This window comes from Perissodus microlepis, chromosome 12, assembly GCF_051167445.1.
Source record: "Perissodus microlepis isolate ML-2025 ecotype Zambia chromosome 12, ASM5116744v1, whole genome shotgun sequence".
NCBI lineage: Eukaryota > Metazoa > Chordata > Actinopteri > Cichliformes > Cichlidae > Perissodus > Perissodus microlepis.
The window spans coordinates 19,645,762-19,669,048 of record NC_140472.1 but is presented as its reverse complement, the minus strand read 5'-3'; the positions used below and the strand labels follow the sequence as shown (position 1 = coordinate 19,669,048).

At 42.7% G+C, this 23,287-nt stretch overlaps 2 protein-coding genes across 4 annotated transcripts in view; one reads left to right on the top strand and one right to left on the bottom strand.

Annotated features, from left to right (window-relative positions):
- LOC146376206 (hydroxycarboxylic acid receptor 2-like) overlaps positions 1-1,527 on the bottom strand; it is a 12,800-nt gene extending 11,273 nt beyond the window's left edge. For 2 of the 3 annotated variants that reach the window (XM_084945631.1, XM_084945630.1), the window contains exons 1-2: positions 955-1,066; positions 95-246 (exon numbers count right to left, since the gene is read on the bottom strand). The gene's annotated coding sequence lies outside the window, so the exon portion shown is untranslated. Of the gene's footprint in view, positions 1-94; positions 247-954; positions 1,067-1,439 lie in introns of those variants that run through there. The other variant, XM_084945632.1, reaches the window with a different exon arrangement.
- hip1rb (huntingtin interacting protein 1 related b) lies at positions 1,357-23,287 on the top strand. The gene is made up of 32 exons (XM_084945629.1): positions 1,357-1,771; positions 10,895-10,958; positions 11,636-11,778; positions 11,939-11,995; positions 12,687-12,767; positions 12,867-12,943; positions 13,142-13,203; positions 13,742-13,882; positions 13,973-14,030; positions 14,458-14,533; positions 14,687-14,854; positions 14,943-14,998; positions 15,086-15,158; positions 15,470-15,653; positions 15,758-15,846; positions 15,947-16,063; positions 16,378-16,479; positions 16,646-16,840; positions 17,721-17,868; positions 17,999-18,085; positions 18,195-18,302; positions 18,495-18,631; positions 19,464-19,574; positions 19,681-19,739; positions 19,890-19,920; positions 20,045-20,107; positions 20,234-20,334; positions 20,528-20,633; positions 21,199-21,322; positions 21,409-21,470; positions 21,685-21,927; positions 22,177-23,287. The coding sequence occupies exons 1-32, from the start codon at positions 1,679-1,681 to the stop codon at positions 22,183-22,185; spliced, it is 3,225 nt and encodes a 1,074-aa protein (XP_084801755.1). The 5' UTR covers positions 1,357-1,678; the 3' UTR covers positions 22,186-23,287.

Below are 23,287 nucleotides of genomic sequence, written 5' to 3'. Positions count from 1 at the left end.
CCAAATATTAGGATTCATCACCTATGGATCGGTTGAACAATTGACAATATAAACATCCCTTCCTTGCATTTTCCTTATTCATTCTCACACATACCTTCATTTGTAGAACTCAATGACAATGATGACTGCTGACAGTCCACCTTTCCCTGACATTGCTCTCTGCTTCTGGTTGTATTTTAGCCTTCTTCAGGAAGAAATTCTCAATATTTTGAGATCTTTTCATTCTTCCTATTCTTCTGGTTGGCCCTAAAGTAATAAAGCAAAAACTTGTGTCACAAACAACAACTTTCCTGATGTATGACCTTGACTAGAAGTCAGGGATGTCAAATTCTGGCCCTCATGGACCCCTATCCTGCACGTTTTAGATGTCACCTATACCAACATAGCCAATTCCAATAAAATAATCCCCAAACACCTAGTTGTGCACAAGTCTGTAAATGATTCTTTTAATCAGCTGTGTTGAAGAATGGAAACATCTGAAACCAGGAGGACAGGAGCCTTGAGAACTAGAACTGTACATCCCTGCATTGAACATGGCACAGCCATTCATGGGGTGATTTACACTCTATTCATAACATGGAGCTGGCAGATAGGATAAGTAATGAGAGAAATTAGCTAGACCGCACAGTGTAGTGTAAGTGCTAGCACTTACACTACACTAGCTGCCTTATGGTAAACTTTGGTAATATTGATGAATAAAGAACAACACTGGCTGATGATGAAATACAGTCAGCTGGCATGGTGACACTGCCAGTATTAACCTGCAACCAAATCTGCAGCTCCATACAGCAATGTTACGACTTGGATTATATCTTATAACTCATAACTCTTATGCTAGCTCCCCCCAGTAGCCTACTGTCTGAAATATTACAATAATTCTTTAAGTGTTATTCTTTCCTTGGTATTCTAATTTCAACGAAGTTTACTAAACTCAACAAACTTAATATTGCTTACCGGGACATTTATTCTCTCCTCATTTTCTTTCACCGAAAAATTGTTTTCTGCAGTGCCTCTTTCGTGCTCGGCTCCTTTGCTAACATGATGCTCATAGTGCAGAAGCCGATGCTGCATTCACTTACACTCGGATATCTGGCTTTCACTGTGAGAACATAATCGTACATTTGATATTTGATTGAATTTTATTATTTTAGCTTCGGGGTAGCACCTGGGCTGGCCAGTCTGGTTGGGGGGGGGGACGCCATTGGAGGCTAAGAGCGAGAGGCAGACTGTTAAAAACAGCAAGAGCCAAAAACACATACTTGGCATTCTTAAGGGAAGAGTCGACGTGAAACCTGCGCCGTAATCATTACAGCTGGAAAAAAAGAAAAGAAAAGAAAACGACCTTCATGTAGGAGGATGACTTTAGTGGAGGAGGACGCGCAGATGATTTCCTCCACCTTAGGGGGAGGATCCGTCCACGTAACACGAGGCAAACTCACCGCATTTGCTCGCATTAGCGTTTCCTCCTTCAGCCGTGATGCATCAGAGTAATGAAGCGGCAGTCTGGAGATGACCGTGGCACCCCCGCTCACAGCCCGCAGTCTACATAGAAGAAGAGACCGCTGCTGAACTTCGCTTTCATTCGGACGTTTTTGGTTATTTTTTGCGTAAAGAGGGGGAGTGACTGTTTCTTAATAAAGCCATCATCGTAAAAAATTAAAGAAGTGAAATCTAGAGGATGAGCAGCTTAGGTCATGTACCCACACGGGTGAAATCCAAGCGGACTGAGGTCAGGCTCGGCGCGGAGAGGGATCATTTTGACAAGCAGCAGGTAAATATGCAGGAAACGACGGGTTAATGCCCGCTGTGGGATGGACGGTAAACCTGGGTTTTATTCAGGCCTTCGGTGGCTTTAGAGGATGAGTGGATATCTACTGGATAGGCCACAATCCCTGTCCCCAAATTAAATGTTTAATGAGTGAATTAACTGCCCAGAAGGCGTCGCAGCTTTACCAGTGGCCACTGAAAGATCCCACGAGGGATGCCCCCTCTATATGTGTGTGTGTGTGTGTGTGTGTGTGTGTGTCTGACTGTATGGCCTATACTGGAACATTAAGCCGACCATAAGTACAAACTCTTTGGCATAGCGTTGTAGATTTGGACTATTTAAACACAATGCTGAAAGTGCTTTGCCATTGCGCACTGAAGTCAGTCCATTGGTATCCCGGTATCATGCTCATCTAGTCCTTCCGGTTTGGCCACCTTTTCCCCTAGTATAGGCATCTCTCTCCCCGTTTTTTTTTTTCCTAAACCACTTCCACGTTTCGTTTCTTTGTTGGTTGTTGTGTTTTGTTTTTTGAAAACATGAAAAATAGACCCTTAACTTTGACAAACTATCCTTCAACATCACCTCAGTTTCTTTTGAATGTGTGCAGTGAAGAAATGAAGGCTGCCCTCATTCCTCACACAACAGGTGCTTTGTGGTTTCTGCGCCTTACTCCACTGCACTGTCCCATACATGGCGAAGAGCTAACCCGGGCACTGGTATATTCATGTTGTGCATTCGTGTTATTGGCTAAAGCCCCGGAGACACTAGGGCTACATTTTCAGGTGGAGAACACAGATACACCAGAGCCGAAGCGAGTTGAGTAACTAAACAAACAGCTGTCCGGCCGGTCAGGCTTACAGCCCTAATTTATCTGAACTGAGTGGAGCGTTTCCTCCGCTGGGCGTGTGTTTTACTCAGTGTTTTATTTGCTTTTGACGCACGTGTAGCGAGGTGGAGCTCAGGTTCTCAGACTACTGTGGCTCAGCAAATGACAAGAAGCAGGTGTGGCTTTGCTTTCAAAACTAAGCATTGTTGTCAGACTTGTAGTTTATGTTCCTTTGTGTCAAACGATACATTGCACGTAAAATATGGGTTTCAGGGAGCTGCTCAAATTCTCAGCATAATCAGGTCTAGTCAAGGGATTTGGCACAGTGGATCATAAACTCTTAAAGCAAATACTTCAGTGCGGGGTCCTCAGAAAGAAAAGCTGCTGGATGGTTTCAGAGTGTGGAGGTAGGAGGAGTCATTTCCAGGGTACTTAATATGAATAGAGGAGTGCCACAGGGATCGTGTCTAGGGCCACTGTTATTTATTTCATGTATAAACAGTCTTTGGTGGGATCATGCAGTTCAGGGCTCTTAGAATGAGTTAGTATCTCAATAAAAGTACTTAAGATTATAATTGACACTCTCTCTTTTACGCCTCACATTCAGTAACTAGTGAGAAACCTTTTACTTCACCATTAAGTCCATTCTGTTCTTTTTATTGCCTTAACCTTTCTCTTTGCTGGATTATAGTGATGGTGATATTTACATGCACATCTTCACAATGCTTACATATGCTGGTGCACGGAGATTTATTACAACTTTAAAGCTTGTCTCATATCAGAAATGAGGTATAAGCCAATGACTTTTATTGATGACTGACTTTATTGCCGCTGATGTTTATAAATTCTTTATTTTATTGTTGTTTTTTTCACCAGCTGTGTTTTAGTGTAGTTTGTGTACTTCTTCCTCAGTGTGTGCTCTGCTGATTGTACTGCTGTTTGTCTTGGCTTGGCCACTCTTGTGAGAGATTTTTACTTTTAAATCTCCAGAGTCATATGTTCCTGGTGAAATAAAGGTTAAACAAATAGATAAAATTCAAGCAGCAGTCGAGCTAATTTCCGGCTGCATTGACAACCGTACCCGGTCAAAATGCAAATGAAGTCCTGGCAGAATGAGAAATCTGGACTCCCGTCTCAAATAGTGTGCTAATTGCATACAATTTATACAGACTGTTGCTTTAAATGTTGCATAGTGTTGCTAAAATGTGTTCTCTTAATTTAATCCTGTTATATTAAAGAGGCTGCTGCATGTAGTAGGGAGAGCTGAGAGACTGAAGCTACTCTGGTGCTGCTTTTTATTATTTTTTTACTTCCACTCTCTCTCTCTCTCTCCTCCTGTTTCGGCTTTTCACGTCGACCTCGGTACCAAGGTGAACCGTCTCGCACAGCGGCTTGTGTGTTTTTGTGCGCACTGTACTGTTTGCACTCCTGTTGCCTGAGTAAGCACCCATGAGAGGCAGAGGTAAAGGGGGATGGGAGTAGGAAAGGGCAAATTCAGCTACTCAGTGGGAGTAGAGAGAATGAAAAGGTTTCTGGTTAACTGTTTAGCCACTTTACTCCACAGGTCACTGCATGTTATTAGAGTTTGGGTTTTTTAGGTTCTTAGTAGTTCCAGCCTTGTTGGTCTGTGCTGAAAATCTATTACAAGAAGTGACTTTGATACAGAATGTGCACATTCTTTATATTTACATAACAAGCCCTCGTTTGCCTGTGACATCCTTATATTTTCACTCATAACAGGCCAGCGATAATCCTGCTGTCATGGTTTGGTGCTGATATGTTTGAGCCATGGTTTCATTATATTTATGTTCCACAGCTACTAATATTAATAAACGGCATGTGAGTCACGAGCTAACGGCCCAGCTCAGCGAACAGCGTATGTTTTGTTGCTATTTTAATGCAATAAAGATAATTCAGTTAGATATAAGAGTCATGACCCAGTGATCTCCATATCTGCAGCTACTCTTCCCTTGTGTTCACTCTAAGTTCATTCATCTACACTGTCATCATACCTTTTTAATGCATGTACTTCATCCAGTCCTGTTAAAGGTAACTAAATATGAGCCTTATTGGCTTTTTGTTTTCCTTGTAGCTGTTACTATTCATGTTTGCTCCAGCTTGTAAACTTATTGAAGGACATTGTGGTGATAGATTCATTAAAGTCGACCTTCATTCTGTTTGGGGCTCACATTCCTCAGCCTCCCCGTGGAGGTGTACAACTCTGACTCATTCCTATGGTAGGTGTTATCCAGGCCTGCCCCTTTGTCACCAGTTTGCTTCATAATTCTTATAGACAGAATTTCTAGGCGCAGCTGTGGGGCTTCAGTCGGGTTCAGTGGTCTCAGTATCTCCTCTGTGCTGTTTGCAGATTATGCGGTTCTGTTGACTTCATTGACCAATGACCTACTGCTTGCACTTGGGTGGTATCCAGTGTGAAATGCTGGGGTTAAAGTTGGCACCTGGATGTCTGAGGTCGTGGTTCCTAGCTTTAAATGGGTGCTTTGCCCACTCCAGGTTGGAAATGAGTTTCTTCTCCAGGCGGAGGAGTTTAAGTATCTTGGAGTTGTCTTCGTGAGGAAGGAAAGAAGGATGAGGGTGACTGGTGCTGCGCTGGGTCTGTATTGAAGAGAAAGACGAGCAAAGCTGTTGCTTTATCGGCTCAAGCTTCAACTATGGCCACGAGCTCTGCGTAGTGACTAAAAGAAGGAGAGTGCAGATAGAAGTGGTGGAAATGAGCTTCCTCTAAAGAGTGTGAGGATTTCAGACTCATTTCCTCCACATCGAATGGAGTGCTGCTCCTTATCTCATCCTCCTAAGCTCTCTCCCTGCTTCCTTTAAGGCTTGTCTTCTGATTGGCTGCACCTCTGAAACTGAGGATTTGAAGAGTAGGTGGGTGGGGTTGCTTGCAGGAGGTAGCTCAAAGAGTGGCTTTGGCACCCTTGGAGACCACATACTGATGCTGCTGTTTGGGTGAGCGATTCCATGACCGATGGTACAGTTATATTTGGTAATAACACCACCATTTATTTCCCACTTTCATGCATTAATAGTGAATTATAAACCAGATCTGAGGGATTATAACTTGGGTGAAAGTCGAGTGAACTTTTTTGCTTTGGGGTTGGGAGGTTGTTTTAGATATGGTGTTTCTTTTGCTCCCTGTACATCGTTTCTGTTAGGACAAAATTAGACATATGATGTGGACTACTGTTAGGTTTATTGCCTGTGTTGATGTGGGAGAAGCAGAAGGAGTCAGTCATAAAACAAGATAACAACAAAAGATGTTAATAAAACACCAAATGAAAAAGGCCATTTGATCTGAGAGGATATTTAAAATCACTGAAATCTTTGATTCTCCATTTCTTTGGTTGATTTTTGACCCTGGTTTCACTTTTTGGTATGCCAGTCATGTGATTTGTTACCATTAACTCTACCTGCAGGTAACCTCAGCTAAGAGACGTGAGCTGTGTTCATGTCTGCGCTTGACCTTGTCAGCCAGAGCCTCAGCAGCACTCTGTTGAATTAAGCTGATAAGAACCAGCAATAAGTGCTCATGCCTTAGGGCGTTGAGTCCAGTGTGAAACAGTTCTGGTGTCATTTGACTTTGTTAACTTCATGCACTCTCATCTAAACCACAATCTCCAAGCACATGGACATGCTGCTGAAAGCCAGAGACGACCAGGTAAGCTCAGACGTAAGGAGGTTGAAGGTATTAAAGCTGCGTGCTTGGGGTGTGCACTGTGTAGTAATGCTAGCTGGCAGCAGACCGTATGGCAGGCCTCAGGGATTAGTCCAGGCTTTTCCTCTCTCTCACTTCTCCTCTGTGCTGGTCAGAGGGTTTAACCACATCTGAACCAGCCTCCAGGAAATGGTGTCGGCATGTTTGGAGCTCTCGGACTGAATGGCTGTGTTAGTAGAAAGTTTGGATTTCATCTGACTTTACCGTGCCATAAGGAAATGGTATCGCTGTGTAGCAGCGTTTGGTGTAGGCTGATGTGAGTCTAGATAGTGAGACCTAGTGCTGTGGGTAGAGGCAGAGCTTTACAAACAAGGAGCTCTCTCTCGCAATTTTTAATAAGAAAATTGCACTAAAATAAAAGTAATTTAAATGCAGGTAGCTGGAGAAGCTGACTAACGAGCTGCAGTTGATTAATAGATCAGCAGAAATTACCCGATGCAGTTTTTATTAATGGGTTATCTGATTTTTTATTTTTTTTAAGTTTGGAGTCCAAACGGTCTCTTGTTGGAGCTTTTCAAAGTAAAAATGTGCATTGTGATATTTGATCTCATTAATTTTTTGGATTTGTGCAGACCCAACAAGTAAGTGGGCAAATACTGAAAAATAAATTAAAGTAACTGTTATTTGTTTGTGAACGGTTGCTAGTTTGACCCCTGTGGGCCAAACCAGCACCTGTTCCTTGCCTAAGGCATTTAAGAGAGTGTGTATACTGGTGCTAACCTGTTACAGCTTAGAAAGTGCTGCAGTAAAGATCGTGGCTGTAAATCATATAATGTACTTTTATCATTTTTTAACTGTAAAGCATGTGCTTGCCCTGTTGGCTGTCCCGCTGTTTTCTGACAGTCAGCCTTTCTGAATGTACTATGAGAGTCTCCCTGCAGCCTCGCTGCTCAGCAGCCATCTGTTGAGGCCTCTGTGCCAGGCTCTGTGTGCCAGAGCGCGGCCCCCATCCAACCCAATCTTCTACCCCAGCTGACGGCCTTCCTCCTCCAACAAGCCCCTCATTGTCGCACAGACAGCCATACTCGCACTGTGAAAACGAGGGACTCGCAGTTAATTTGCGTCAGAAGCTTGTGGGGAGGGAGGGTCTCCTGTTAAGCGCTACACCCCTTCTCTAACTCTGAACCTCAGTCTTCACCCACAGTAGCCCCTCTGTGCTCTCCTGTGTGTGACCATGCTTCTTCTGGAGGTTGTGTGCATGGATCAGCGTGGTGGCGACCTTCAGATTAAAGGAGCTTTCATAATGTTTTGTTGGATAAAGCAGAGCTGCCACTGATACGTGATTATGGTTTAAAACATAAACGTTTCCCGGTCAGTGTTTTAGACAACCAGGGTCTTATCAAGGCTTTTATTTTAAGCTTCTACTGTATATTCTGGTCACATGTTTGTGTTTTTAAAAAGCTTTTCTATCAGGAGAGGTAATTTGTGATAAAAGGGAGGGTGTGATTGAACATGCCTGAGCTGCGTGTCCGATTTTTCTCTTGTACAGTGCACTCGTTCTAAAGCCGACCTCCTAAATCATACAAATGTGGTTGGATTCAACAGCTGTGATGTGATGGGGACCAGTGACAATGCTAGAATTTCAAGCTTGATACAAATACTCAGGAAAATACTTGGTACTATTTTCATGGAGACAAAACAATTAAGCAGGTTTTTAAAGTTGATTGACAGAGAGAAAAAATAATTATCATAATTGTAAGGTGTGTGTGTGGTATTCAAAAAAACAAAGCAGGTTGTCCTGTGTTCGGTGACTGGGCTTAATATTTTCATTCCTGATCAAACAGACTTCACGTTGGTAATTTAGACTGCTGGTTGATGCAGTTTTAGAAAGTTTATTTAGAGAAATAATTTTTGTTAAATTAACACCTTCTATTATAACATTACAGACAGGACTCATAACACTAACATGATCTTTTATTAGTTGTAGCTGCTAGCTGGTTCCGTAATGATATCAATAAAGCTGAAGGGTAACGTTACCTTCGGCTGCTTCCTTATTTCCTTATTTCCTCCTGGGTTAGAACAGCAGATGGATGAACATGCTTGATCTGGCAAAGATTACAGCCACTTCCCAAAGCTTAGTTTATGGTACTGAAGTAGTCAGTTTGCAGTGTTGCAGTATTTGACTATTAAGAGAAGTTTGCAACCATTGCAAACAGGCAGTTATCCAAAAACCCAACTGCAACTTGCTTGATGTGGATGATGCTGCGTGTTGGTCGAATGCTGACTGGTTGACGAGTGGGCCAGAGCAGAGAATAGAGGGACAGCACAGTTCACCAGGAAAAATGCAGTAAGAAAAGTACAGATAGCAGCTGCAGTGGACATTGTTGCTTTAACGCTCATTTTCACTTCAGCCATGCATCTATTTTCCTCTGGTTATCCATTCAAGGGTTGCAGTGGGGCTGGAGTCGATGGTACACCCTGGACGGGTTGCAAATCTGTTTCAGGACTTACACATACAACCGTCCAGATCTATGGATAGTTAGAATCACCAGTAAACCTAACACCGAGTATGTTTCTAGGCTGTGGGGGAAACAAACTCAACACAGAAAGGCCTCAAACTGGACCTTGAACCCAGGCCCTTCGCACCAGTGTCCTGGGTTTACACTCTGTTGTGGTCAGGCTTTTGTTTTTTCATAGGCAAGTTTATCCACTTGTTACATTACCTCATGTCCATATTAAGTTTCTGCAGTCACCATCCAGGAAGTTGCTGACATCTGCGAGTGCGTAAATTATTCTCTCAGTGATTAAATTAAAAACCTGCATTGAAAAAGAGAAAAAAAAAAAAGACAGAAATGTACAGGAGGAATCGACGGTACTGAACAGGCCAATCAAGTAAACAAGATGATGTCCCTTTGCATTAAATTTGTGTTCTTTTATGTTTGTCCAAATTACCTCCCAGATCATAAATTCCTCACAGCTATTGTGTATTTTTCCAGTTTGCTCCACTTCGCTAACCTGCTGCGAGCTTGCATGTTCTGACAGAAACAAGCAGGTCTGGTTGATTGCGAAACGTCAGTGCGACACTAGTCTGGAAATTAATGTTTGTGTCCTCCTCCCCCCCTTATTCTCACTGTGATTCTCACATGCATATCCCAACACTGAGCTGACTCAGGACCACCTCTCAACCTAAATTTAGCAATGACTGGGCTCACAGTGGTCCAGCGTAATTGTGCTGTCTAGACTCTGCTTTGAAATCACTCATAATGACTGCATCGTGATCAATCTTTCATGTTCCCGAAAAGAAACACAATGGTCAGCAGTGATTTTTATCAGAGATGTTACTTCTACATGGCTCTGCTGTACAGCATTTTCGTGCTCTACCTACAGACACATTTGTAACGTCTATTCAGATTGCAGTTTTTGTTTGTTTTTACAAAAGTTTTTCTGGAAATCATATAGTTCACAACATTGAGTTTCACCCAGGCTGGGCTTGTACCTGTTTTGTTTACATAACTTGTTCTTTTGCAAAGCCTTGACCACTGCTTTCTGTGCTGATTTCAGTAACTGGATAGCGTGGGGAAAAAATGCTTTTATGTGAGTGGCAATGTACCATGAAACAGCAGCTGGGCACACGTTGTCTCACACTGTGGGGGGGAAGGGGAAAAAGTAAACTTATGCACGCAGCTCTGTCTTTTCCTTGATTGAGCTCTCATGTTAAAGAAATTGTTTAATAGGGCTTTGATCATAATAAATGTCACTTTGAGAGAGCAAATTTATTTCCAGATGGGATTCTGAAAAATAAAATAAAATGCATAAGAATATGATGTTTAAATGAAGCCCATTGAGAAATATTTTTATCACAAAAACTATGAAAATGATCCAGAAACCACTGTCAAGACATAGAGGTGATGATGATGGCACTGGTTGTGTGTTCTCCCTGTGATTGATTTAAAATACTTAAATCTCCAGGAGGACATTGTACCCGTGTGTGTTTCCGTGTTTCCCTTCCTGCTCCTTTGTCAGCGGTGCTCGCTTTACCTGCTGAGCAGGTTGTAAATCAGCTCGCTTTGTGTCCCGTAAATCTGATGACTCTCTGACGCGCCTCATCAGCGGGGTAATGGCAGACATTATCTTTCCATGTGGGGTTGGTCTCTTCTGATCTGAGTTCCCACAGAAAAGCAGTAATAAAGTTAAGTGGTTTTGTTGTCTCACTTGGGTGACACAGAAACATTAAACGTGGATTATCTTACTAAAGATGAGATCACACTAAAAGCGAAGGGAAGGTTCATGAGGTGCAGTCACACTGATGCACTTTTATGATGACCTTTGTCCAATTGTGAGCTAAATTTAGTTCACTGTAATCAGCGGGGTGGGTTGAAATTAGTCTAATCAAAAGAGGAGAGCCAGAAATCCATCAGTACATTACTGTGTACACAGTGCAGTCACTGTTCCTTCGACTCCAGTCAATGTCGTGCAACTGGTTATCATTTGTTTTGCTTCCCAGTTAAGGTGCAATGCATTATGTTTGTTATGTCTATTGTAAGTCCTGCAAATGGAACTGATGTTTGTGTGGGTGGAGAATCAAGACGTTCAGGCTCTAACAACCTCTCTGCTTCTCTTTCAGCTTAGCAGCATCAGCAAAGCCATCAATTCCACTGAGATACCTGTGAAAGAGAAACATGCTCGACGTATCCTCAATAATAAATCTCAGCAAAATGACTTGCACACAGGCTTGACATGGTAGTTGCCACCTCTCAACAAATTTAAAAAAAAAAAATAGTCCTCACTTAAAATAAAAAGGGACACTGATGGAAAACGGAAGCGTTAAACGCCACCTGATTTAGCAAACACTCCAAAGAATATGAGAGAGCATGTCACTTTTATGAGGCACAGCAAACTAGAGAAGCCATTTAAGAAGTTGAGTGATCTGGTCACACTTCTGGTCAAGTAGCAGGCTGGAACCCCTGAACAGCAGGAAGGTCAGGAAAAGGCTGCGATATTTCTATGATTGTTCCAGCTTTGTTTTTCATTACATGTTTTAGTCATCGTGTCGAGAGCTGAGCTTGTGTTGAGCATAACCGGCACAGAGAGACTTTTTGTGGCTATCCATTAGTGAGTAATGATCCCAGATAGAGCTGATTCAGATCTATCATAAGGCTGGAAACCATGTTATTAGAAGCAAAACAAGGCCACAGAAACAGATTTTAAATATGCTGCAGGAACACGAGGGGAGAGGTGCATGATGTCATCTGACTCAAGTTGAATTTGCTCATCGTTGTCTTTAATGCTTACCAGAAATAAATAAATGGATTTTAAAATGGCACAGTGCTGTGATGGTTTTTGCTTCCTTAATGAAGGACAACAGGAATCATATTGGGCACTCACAGGGAGAAGGGAGCCTTCACCTTCTGGTCCTACGCTCTGGGCTTCACTTTTCCCAGCAGCTCCATCCTTTGCTGGAAGTTCTGCCATGTGCTGCACAAAATCCTGCGAGACGGGCACCGCAATGTAAGGCACCAAGTACCCTCCTCTGCATTTCTGTTACTACCTAAAGCGCCAGACGCTGGAGTGCAATTAAGGCAAAATTTTAAAACCTGTGACTGTTTGAATAATTTGTACGACAAAGTAAAGTTTGAGTTTTTACTCATTCAGCCTGTTGTCTTCACAGGTTCTACAAGACTGCACGAGACATTACAGCTCCATGGTTGAAATTGGGGAAATATGGGTGAGTCCTTGGATCTTCTTATAGTTCAGAAACTAATCATAATTTTATAAAGGCAATTTTATAGAGTTTTGTTTGTTTGTTTGTTTAAAAAAGGCCCGTTGAGTCTGTTTTATGAAGTTTTTTTTCCCTTTTAAACTTGCTCATCTAGTGTTGTTAATTACACATTCACCTAACAAGGGAGGAGAAACAAATCATGATATTTTTTTTTTTTTTTTACTTATGGGGCATAAATAAGAAATGCCAAATTAATGCAGGCAGAGTGACCTGCTGTGGCAAGCCCTTGTGCTGAGAGCATCTAAAAATTGCTCTGTCTGGTAGAAATGATGCCACCTGAAATCTGCTTTTGAACAGTTTGACACCCTGAAGCTCTTTCATCATTAAACAGCCATCACTTGTTTCACTTTCGCTTTCTTCTGTACCAGCGTCCACCATTTTAGCCAGCTGGTCAGCGCTACAGGTGGCTAATTTCCTTAGTTCCTTCTTACATAATTTAGGGATTAATAAAGTGAAACAAAAGCACTGGCCTCTCTCTGTTGTTGGCTGAGCCTCTGTTTCCCAGTCAAATCCAGAAATGAATATTTTATAGCTGCTATATTGTTCAGTCAACATTTGGCTCTTTTAATGATGAATTAACTCAAAAATTTCTCTTGCCCATTTAACCCATGCTCTTCTCACTCCTGGGGGTTTTCAGGGCAACCTCCATGACAGATACGGACAGCTGGTGACTCTCTACTCGAAGCTGCTCTGCACAAAACTGAAGTTTCATACAAAGGTAAATGCACCATCACTCATGTTTTACATGCACTTTATGTGAATGGATAATTCAACCACATTTGCATTACAAATCTCATGAAGCTGCACCTCATTGTAGCACGGCGATATCCCAGCAAACCTGGAGATCACAGATGAAGAGCTGGAGCGCGCTGCAGGAACAGACATTAATAATGTGTGAGTTTCATAATATTTAATGGACCTTTAGGTGCCTGTGTAGCCTTAAATCCCTGTCTTCCTCAGTCTTATACTGCTGTCAGCTGCATTTGTTAATAAAATAAACAGACAGGCCCAGTTGCTGTGTCATTTCGCAGGGTCGTAGTTTGAGTGCGTGTCCTTTTCAGTCTAACAAAGGTATCAACTTCTCTCCTGCAGGTTCCAGCTCTCTGTGGAAGTGTTTGATTACATGGACGCAGAGCTGCGGCTGGCCGAGACAGGTGAAAACAAAAACTCATCCCACCTTTCCTCCCCTCTGTCCTTCCAAGGAGGCGTAACCTGAGTCGAGGTTGAGAGCTGCTGCCTGCTGACATTATCTATTAATGCACAAAAGCTAAGAGCCTTTCAAAACAGGACTGTCAGCAGCTCTCAGTCTATCTGTTTTCACAGACTGCAGTTTGTTTTCTTCATGAAGTGGCTTCAGTTACTCTTGGCTCAGTTTTGACTCGTCATTGTTTTTTTTTTGGTTTTTTTTGTTTGTTTTTTACTTGTGAGGAAATGCTTGCAATTAGAAGACATTAAGCAACTTCCTCCAGTTTAGCAGTAATGCTATGATCCTCCCAGTCCCTGCAGGGCGGAGGTCCGGCAACACGTATCAGACTAAACAGAATTTTGCAATGTGGTTGCCCTCAATAGACCTTATGTCATATCCAGAAAAATATTCAACTCAGAAATTTTCAAAATAAAATGCAGCCAACTTATTAAGTAGCAATTGCTCTCTCTCTTTTTGGTTTTTGTTTTTTTTTTTTTCTCTATCAGTGCTCCGACAGCTCAACTCGTCCCTCGCCATGACGACTCTCACATCAAGCCAGTGTCGCCTGGCTCCGCTGATCCAGGTCATCCAGGACTGCAGTCACCTCTACCACTTTGCCGTCAAGTTGCTGTTCAAGCTGCACGCCTGTAAAGATGATTATTATTCATTAATCAAATGTCGTTTAATGTTCTGTGACTTTAATGATTTAAATGCTTGGACCATTTCATCAATTTTAGGTCTCCCTGCTGATACTTTGCAAGGACATCGTGATCGTTTCCACGACCAGTTCCACAAGTAGGTGGCTATGAGTCAAGAAGGGTGACGGCATTAAAAGTTTTTAATACCTGTGGAAGCTTTGCAACTTAATCTTGCCGCTCCCAGTCCCCGCAGCTCTTGAAACTAATGCAAATGCATCCCTTCCCCCCCCCGCACTTTGTTGTGTCAGGTGGTGAAACAGATGCATTTATGTTATGTTCAGTAGCCATAAGGTTCAGAGGGAGCTCCAGGGTTTATTTGTCACATATTACACTCATTGTCACAGTCGAGTAACAAAGTCACAAAATCAAAGCTATTTATAAAGCACAAAGTGATCGAATGTAAGAAGAGAATGGAGCCTGCAGAGTATGTGTAGCACATGTCTAAGTTTGTCTTTGTGCTACATTATTGTGCATAAATATGAGGTGAATATTAAAGTTAAGCTTGTTTTTCTTTTGTCCTCCAGGCTTAAGAACTTCTTCAATAGAGCCAAAGAGATGATCTACTTCAAGAGACTCATCCAGATCCCCAAGCTGCCTGAAGTAAGAACACAGGGGGAAGAGGGGAGGCAGGATGATGATAGTGACCGCCTCCATTTTGGGGCGTCAACATCTTCATCACAGACCCCCTACTGACATCTGCGGTCTGAAATTTGCAGAAATCTGTACATAAAATGTAATGTCTTCTCTTCTCAGTCCCCGCCTAACTTCCTGCATGCAGCCTCACTGGCGAAACACGTGAAGCCAGTGGTGGTCATCCCCAATGAGGATGAACCGGAGATGCAGGATGACGACGATGACGAGCCGGAGCCGCTCATCGAGGTCGACAACGTCACGACCTCCAGCGTACAGGCTCAGCCGCAGGTACGGCATGCTACACCCACTCAAGTACTCAGGTGTTACCATACTGCTGTGTGAGCTGTCTGTTACATTTACTGATTCCCGCTTTCAGCAAGTGGACATATTTGATCAAACCTTCGGACCTCCAAATGGAGGCTTTGACGACAGGTGAGCTAGCCTGTTTTTAATTGTGAGCCTTCATTGTTTCAATGGTGTCGGGAGTTTCTTTGAATGTGACTCTTTTCTATCCGGCAGGGACCTCCAGATTGAAACCCTTAAGCGGGAACTCGAGCTGTTGAGAGCAGAGCTGGAGAGGGTGAAAGCCGAGGTAAGAGCTGTTGAGTGAATGGCCTGTTGCATGGACTTAGACAGTTTTGTGTGTGTGTGTGTGTGTGTGTGTGTGTGTGTGTCTGTATTTGACAGTGCAGGGCTTGGTTAGCTCTGTGCAAAAGAATCTGGGTCATGTGTTGGGAGGATGTGAATACTTCTGACATGTAGAATGTGGCAAGTAGCTTCTGAATGAGATGACTGACATTGCAGACACAACTTCATCTTTCATGCAAAATGTCTGGAAGAGGAGATTAGCTGGCCGAAACTTTTTATATATAAACATGCTCATGTCTCTTTTTCCTCCTGTAGGCTCAGCGTTACATCACGCAGCTCAAATCCCAGATCAACAGTTTGGAGGCAGAGCTGGAAGAACAGCGTGCGCAGAAACAACGAGCCCTTGTGGAAAATGAACAACTGCGCATGGAGCTCGAAGCGACCCGCCGCCGCAACACTGAACACGAGAGCTTACAGACCACCTTCGTCGAGGCTGAAAGTAAGAGTCACAGTTAATACTCTCTTACAGAGAGACTGTTATCATCAACGAAAATGTAAAATTTAAAAAAAAAAAAATCTTTCTCCTTGGTCTTGTCTGTGCAGAAAGGGCACAAGCCACCGAACAGCGGTACAATAAGCTGAAGGAGAAGCACACAGAGCTGGTGGGCAGCCACGCTGAGCTGCTTCGGAAGGTATACACAGACCGCAGACCAGTCCAGAGGTGTTGGCTTTAAATTAGATGTCAGCATCTGGCTGTGGGTTGTAACATCAAGTGTGTTAATGTGCTGACAGAGTGCAGACACTGTGAAGATGCTGTCAGTAACCCAGCAGACCCAGGAGGAAGTAGAGAGAACCAAACAGCAGCTGACCTTCGAGATGGATCGAATAAAGCAGGAATCTGACATGAAGGTTGACGGTGTTTTTGCTCTTTTGCCCATAAAGATGACCTCCCATGTTGAGGAGTTTTAACACCTCAGTATATATATCAATAAAGATGTGGTTAGATGACCCTTAGAATCGGTTCTGTTTTTAGTGTTTTTTGGGGGGCGAGCCCCAGTAAGTCGTACAGGCAGAAATAACCTTCACTAACTTCTAATGCACGGTCATTCTGTTCTGGAAGCAGGCCTAAAATGAAATCTCCCCTCCCCCAGTGCAGAAAAGAGACACAAAGGTTGGCCCAAGTTACGTGTTTAGAAGATTAATGCTGTTTTCCATCACTGTAGATGGAAGAGCAGAGGTTTGAGGTGGAGAGGGTGAAAAGAGAGCTGGAGGAGAAGATGGCAGAAGTGACCCGTATCAAGGCGACCCTGCAGAGCAGCGAGAAGGTGAGCATGCAGTAACCTTCATGGCGTCTAGCTAACTCATCTCGATTTAGTCGTCAGTTCTGTCTGGAGGCTGGAGACGTGCTGCACGTTACCGCCTGGACTTTTCCTCCGACATTTGCAGCCATCTGCCTGTCCGGGCTCCGCTCACTGCTCTCTCTTTTGCCAGACGTCGGAGCAAATTAACAGCTCGATGACGGCTCTGCAGACGGAGAAGGAGCGTCTAATGCGGTCTGTGAGCGAGAAGGAGGCTGAGCTGTCATCACTGCGGCAGACTGCGCAGCTGCAGCAGTCATCGCTTCAGCAGGAGCGAGATAAGACCAGCAGGGAGCTGGGAGAGCTGCAGGGAAAACTGAAGGAGAAGGTCAGTCAGGATACAAGAGCCAAGCTCAGCGGTCTCTGCAGAGTGCTATTTTAAACCTGTTTGCCAAAGCAACCCGGATCATAAATAAATGTCCCAGAAATGCAGCAGTCAGTCCATTGTATTTGTACTATATGGTTACATTTCCACCTGCACACTTGGAGATCTGAGGTTTCCAAATAGCCTTGGTTTTCTATATGGTTACAGAATTTTAACACATCATGTCTTATAAGCTGTTGGATAAAAGTTTGACCATCTAATTATCTCATTCTACCGCAGTAAAGGTTTTTGCTTTTTCCCTATTACTGCTGCAACAGTGGCAACCACATTAAAGCAGCAATGCGACAGACTAAATTCACCTAGCAATAGCCAGAAACCTCCAACAACCACTCCTCAGACAGTTTGGGAACATTTATTTTTCCATTGTGAGCAGAGATTGCCACCTGGTCTCTAGTCCTTAGATGTAACAAGAGTATGAATATCACAAAAACATTCTTACTTTAAAGTCTCTAAAATCTGAGCAAAAGTACGTTGACAGACGAGCTATAGGCTGATGCTCAGAAGATAAATTACAGCAGAGAGACAATAATTGGACCAGACATAGTGAGTAAAGTAAATGTGCGATAAAGTCAACACAAAGTTAAAGCAATGAAAAAGATGCTAAACTAAATGTGAATATAAAGAAATCCTGATGTAATAAAGATGACATCTGCTGCCTTTTTGAACTATCATTTTTGAAAGTAACTAAAACACTGTGGCTCTACACAGACATTTACATCTAGCTCTCCAACAGCATGCTTTGTATATTTTAATAGTGCCGTGTGTGTGTGTGTGTGTGTGTGTGTGTGTGTGTGTGTGTGTGTGTGTGTGTGTGTAAATGTAGACAAGTCAGGAGGAGAAGATGAAGCAGAAGCTTCTGGAGGAGCAGTTTGCCCTGCTGCAGGGAACTATAACAGAAGCTGAGACCATCATCCAAGATGCTATTGCCAAGCTGGATGATCCCCTCCATATACGCTGCACCAGCTCTCCAGGTCCGATTCCTGTGCTCAAAAATTAAAACGGCAGAGAGCGTGTCCCCAGCTTGCTGACCACATGCATAAATATTGATATGTCTGTTGCAGAGATTGAGCGGCCTCTAATCTTTTGCTGTCCTCCAAACAGATTACCTCATAAGTCGGGCGGAGGCTGCACTTGGCTCCATCGACAAAGTGAAAAAGGGCCATGCAGATTATCTGAGAAACATGAGCGGTGAGTTCTCTCCGCTTCCGATTTGGCTCGGTCCCGCTGACCTCGTGGCTGCTCGGTAAACCTCGCTGATCTGGCCTGCTGCCCTCTCACTGTCTGATCTTGTAACCAGATGCTGGCACGCTGCTGAGATCTCTGACCCAGTTCTCTCACTTGACCGCGGACACAATTGTTAACGGCAGCGCTACTGCACACATGGCACCCACTGACCATGCCGACAGTAAGGAATATTTTCTTGGCTATTTTCTTAACTTTGTACTTTAAAAAATAAAATAAAAATCTGTTTATTGTCCACACCATATGCTGAGATGCAAGCCTTTAGTCATGTATGTAAATACATGTTAGAATTGAGTTACTCTGTGAATAAATGATGCAGAAGTATGACTGATGATTAATCTTCGACGCCCCGCAGAACTGACAGAGAACTGCCGAAGCTGTGGCACTCAGAGTCTGCTGTTCTTGGGGGAGATGAAGTCCAAGGCCACGCTACAGAAGGCAGACCCAGCCACCATTCGCATAATCATACAGAAGATCCTACACCTGGGTCAGGTGAGGGAAAACATATTTAATGGGAAGGATGTACTCCAAAGCTTTCAGGAACTATTTAACTGAGCCTGAAGAGCCTTTTGGTTCACCATCTGAGATATGAACAGCATGGGAAGCTGCCATACAGCGTGCTGCTTTTGGGCAAAACTGCGGACATTTAGAAAAATATTACTGCATTTTATAATAAATGTAAATGTAATTATATTCTATGCCAAAAACTCTAAATGTAATTATAGTATTACATTTAGAAAAATATTACCCCTAATATTGTACAACATGTCAGTCTGCTATCATACCGCATCATTCCTATAAGCCAGAGGATGAGGCCACTTTACAATGTTTACACTGTTAAATGATCCACCTTCATGTTTGAGGTTAAAAACAGGAAGTGGTAAGGATGTACGTCAGCAATCAGAGTTTAAAGGCAGAGTGAATGTAGAAAACCAGGTGGATTACTGACACATGAACTATTTAACAATCTAAAAAACAGACTTCCACAAGAATGTCAACCAGCCTGCTCCTCAATCTGAAAGATTTTAAACATTTTTTATGATTATTTAAGTCCAGTCTGCAGTATAATCATATAATACATAATATTTTGGGGGGTTTATTTAGACGTGGTAATCCTTTCAGTTTTCACCTGGCTTTTTTGGGAACACAAGCCTTCTTAAAGAGTCAGTTATTGAATTATACTCCTTATTAGCAATGTAACCAACCATACACGTTACCACTGAGCTCTACTTCAGGCTCCAGTTTTTACTAGTGTAGGTTTAAACAAAATATAATTTCTGGTCTTATTGACTTTTTTCCAAACGCTTCCGCTTGTACCATCCAGGAGCTGCGGCCAAAGGGCTTGGACGTTCGTCAGGAGGAGCTGGGAGACCTGGTCGACAAGGAGATGGCTGCAACATCTGCAGCTATTGAGGAGGCAGTCCGCAGGATCGACGTAAGTACTCTAACTTGAAGATGTTAATGTTATCTGTGAAGAACAGACTTGTACTCTGCAGTGTATTAATTTTAAGAGATTACCTTTTTTTTCCCTGTACATTTAGGAAATGATGAGTCAGGCACGAAAAGACACCACAGGAGTTAAACTGGAAGTCAATGAAAGGTTTGTTTATCCTGTTTTGTTTTGTTTTTTTCATTAATCTTATAAGAAGATTTCTTCAGATCATATTTTTATTCTTATTAGTATCACCATGTTTATTAAAGACCAAAGCAATTTAACTCTCTGTACCCCCCACCCCGCACTTTCTTACAGGATCCTCTTCAGCTGCACAGACCTGATGAAGGTACTGTACTTTAATTTCTTTCATTAGCATATGTACTACACTTCTGTTTTTTGAGTAATCCAGTCAACTAAACCTTTAGCTTTCTTTAGTCTTATTCTGTGCTTTTATCCTCCGCCTCCCCCAGGCCATCCGGATGCTGGTCATAGCATCCACCGACTTGCAGAAGGAGATTGTCGAGGGTGGGCGGGTGAGTCACACTGTTCTCGCTTTGAATCCAAAAGCGGCAGCTTGTTTTGTGTTTCTGAAATCAGAGTGGGCCGCTCTGTTCCATTCAGAAATATCGGCTAACTGTGCTGGTGTTTTTCTTGTAAAGGGCGCAGCCACCATTAGGGAGTTCTATGCCAAAAACTCTCGCTGGACAGAGGGACTCATTTCTGCTGCCAAGGCGGTAGGATGGGGAGCCACGGAGATGGTGTAAGTTCTCATTGAATTTCTTTGCATCTGAAATGAATGATGATTCTTATTTCAAGCAAATGGTCTGCACCGTTTGAGCAACAGGAACTGCATCCACAGCTGTTCTGAGTATCCATTTACGACCTTTTAACAGGAAGTGTAGCCTGTCATAGGCTGAAGCATTAATGTTGCGTGTTTGCCTGATTTCTCACAGAGAGTCTGCTGATAAGGTGGTTCTGCACACGGGAAAATATGAGGAGCTGATCGTCTGCTCTCATGAGATTGCTGCAAGCACGGCGCAGCTGGTGGCGGCTTCAAAGGTAAGATGTACACAAAGGTTAAAGATTTTATATTAGGGCCCCTGTTTATTCCTTCAGTGGCTTTAGAGGGCCTTATTGACTTTAAGTGAAGGACCACACATTGAACAGTTGCTAGAACTGGGGCTAATTTATGCTAAACACAATGAATCTGGCAGATTATTTTATTGCAGGCCTGGGTTCTTGTTTCTAAAATCAAAAAGTTCCTCTCAGGAGATGTAGCAGCACCTCCTACAGGTGTTGGAAAGGTGGGCCCTGTGGGCTAAGGGTGGACCATAGTGCCCTACCCCAGGCCTGACTCCAGCATGGGGAAATGGTAAAAGTAAACCTGTCCTGGGCGGGAAGTTAATTTTATTTATTTTTAGTAATGGAAAGATTGCGCATCTCAGCTGGTTTGGGAACACCGTGGTGTCCCTCTCGAGAAGCTGTTGGAGGTGGCAGGTGTAGATGGCACAACCTGCACCCTGATAAGTGTTAGAAAATGGATGGATTAAAAATACTGACTTTTGTGGCTTTAGAGTTTGAATAGTGTAATCTTGTCTCATGCCACACTCTCCTGTGCTCTCAGGTTAAGGCAGATCGCCACAGCAAGAAGCTGACAAAACTTCAGCAGGCTTCTCGCCACGTGAACGAAATGGCAGCTAACGTGGTGGCCTCGACAAAGACGGGCCAGGAGCACCTGGAGGACAAAGGTGAGTGGAGTCTGATGTGTGCAACCGACCGTCATGAACTCTGATGAGCATCTAATATGGCTCTTTCACCCACCTTTTATTTGCAGATACAATGGACTTCTCTGGGTTGTCGCTAATCAAGCTGAAAAAAGAAGAAATGGAGTCACAGGTTAGTCGCGGGCCATACTGAAGCATGCCTGCCTGATGTTTACTGACTGTGAGGCTGTGGAAATCTCACATTCAGCAAATTTCTGTGAATTGTTCATATCGAGTTTAGTGAGATTCAATCTGTATTTTGCTGTACAGCTTGTGTAATTCTGCTGGTCTAATGTGGTGGATGCAGGAACAAAAACCTCACTTAATTTTTTTCCCCCTCTCCTCAGGTGAAAGTGTTAGAATTGGAGAGCATGCTAGACAATGAGCGTCTGCGCTTGGGCGAGCTCAGGAAGAAGCACTACGAGATAGCCGGAGTTCCTCTGGACCAGCTTGCCGAGGGGAACGGTGAAACCTCCTCGCTGGTCAATCCTGTCACCATGTCACCAAAACCCTTAAAGCCCAGTCTCATGAAGAAACCTCCGCTGGCCCAGAAACCCAACATCCCACCCAAAAATCAATTTGCATACAGTGTGAGTTTTAATTTGTCTTTTTTTTTTTTTTTTGCAGATTATTGCTCACAGTAGGAATGTGTCTGATCGGTATATTATCTGATGTACATCAGCTTTTTCAGGAAAAAAAATCTAATTGAATGTAGTGGGCTCAAAATCTCACACATCAAATGTGATCCACTTGGTGTTGCTGGATTTAGAAAATGAAAATGTCGCTTGTTTCTGAATATCAACTTTTTTTCTTTTTTTTTTTTTTCCTCTTTGGTGCAGTTTAAATAAATGCCTGAGCAGAAGAATGAGAAGCACTAATAGGATGGTTGGACTGAAGAGGAGGAAGACAGCCTTTTTGTGAACCTGCACTTCCTTTAAGTTGCATGCTGACAATCCTCTAATCCTGCTTCTATTGTCTCCATGTCCTGCTTTTATTTGTCTTTCCTTTTTTTGCCAAAATGGACCAGAAGCCTGATGTTTGATGCTTGATATCTGTTTGGTTTTTTTTATTATTATTATTATTTTTTTCATGTTATTGTTAGGCATCGAGAACAAAAGGTAAATGATAAAGTTTTGGTTGTATTTAAAGTATTTTTTTCTTCTCTATATAATTTTAAACCATTAAACACTACTCCTGCTTTTTAAAATGCAAACCTCATCACCGACCCCAAATCGACAGCATATCTTGAACTTGTAGGATTGTTAGATTTGATCATCTTCTTTTCTGTTTTGGGGTTATTTTTTTTTTCGCTGTTTTGGATGTTTGTCACAGAGCACATCAGTTTTCTCAGCGTACACTGTATGATATTTGTGGTGTGGTGGGTTTTAAAGAAAACTGGGGGAATCGCTTGCATCCACGTTTCACAAATTTAACATACCTCCAAGCTTCGCCTTCACGATGGACGCCATTCATGTCCTGTGTAAAACTGCTTTCTTTCTCAAGAATACAAGATTGTCTCAGAGGCCTTGAATAGTGCTGTACCAGTGCACTGAATGATACCTGTAGAGACATACAGTCTGTATAGGAGTGTGCAAAGTATTTATAGCTACACTCATCTCTTTAAATACCCCTTTACTAGCAGAGAACCTGGATATTATGTCAAATAGATGCTGTAGTGCTTGCACACACATACTGGCTGTAGGTGTCCTTAATTATCAAATGCTTCTTTCAGGCTGAATATGCAGATTTAGGTTTTAGTAGTTGTATGATATCAAGGTGTTGAAGTCCTTGCTGCCTCTGGGAGCCTTTTCTTATAGGGTCTTATAGGTTCTGTTCTTTCCTCTGTATGAAATGTCTTTATAAGCTCAGATCTATTAATATATTTTAGTAAAGATACTGGTGGTTTTTTTTTCCTTGTAACATGAATGAACAATAAATGTTTGATTTTAA

Bases quoted from the DNA above. Each gene is read 5' to 3' on its own strand.
- hip1rb (XM_084945629.1), top strand. From the start codon at position 1,679: ATGAGCAGCTTAGGTCATGTACCCACACGGGTGAAATCCAAGCGGACT. The intron at 16,480-16,645 runs GTGAGCATGCAG...CTCTTTTGCCAG, and splicing joins CCCTGCAGAGCAGCGAGAAG to ACGTCGGAGCAAATTAACAG. The intron at 21,471-21,684 runs GTTAGTCGCGGG...CCCTCTCCTCAG, and splicing joins AAGAAGAAATGGAGTCACAG to GTGAAAGTGTTAGAATTGGA.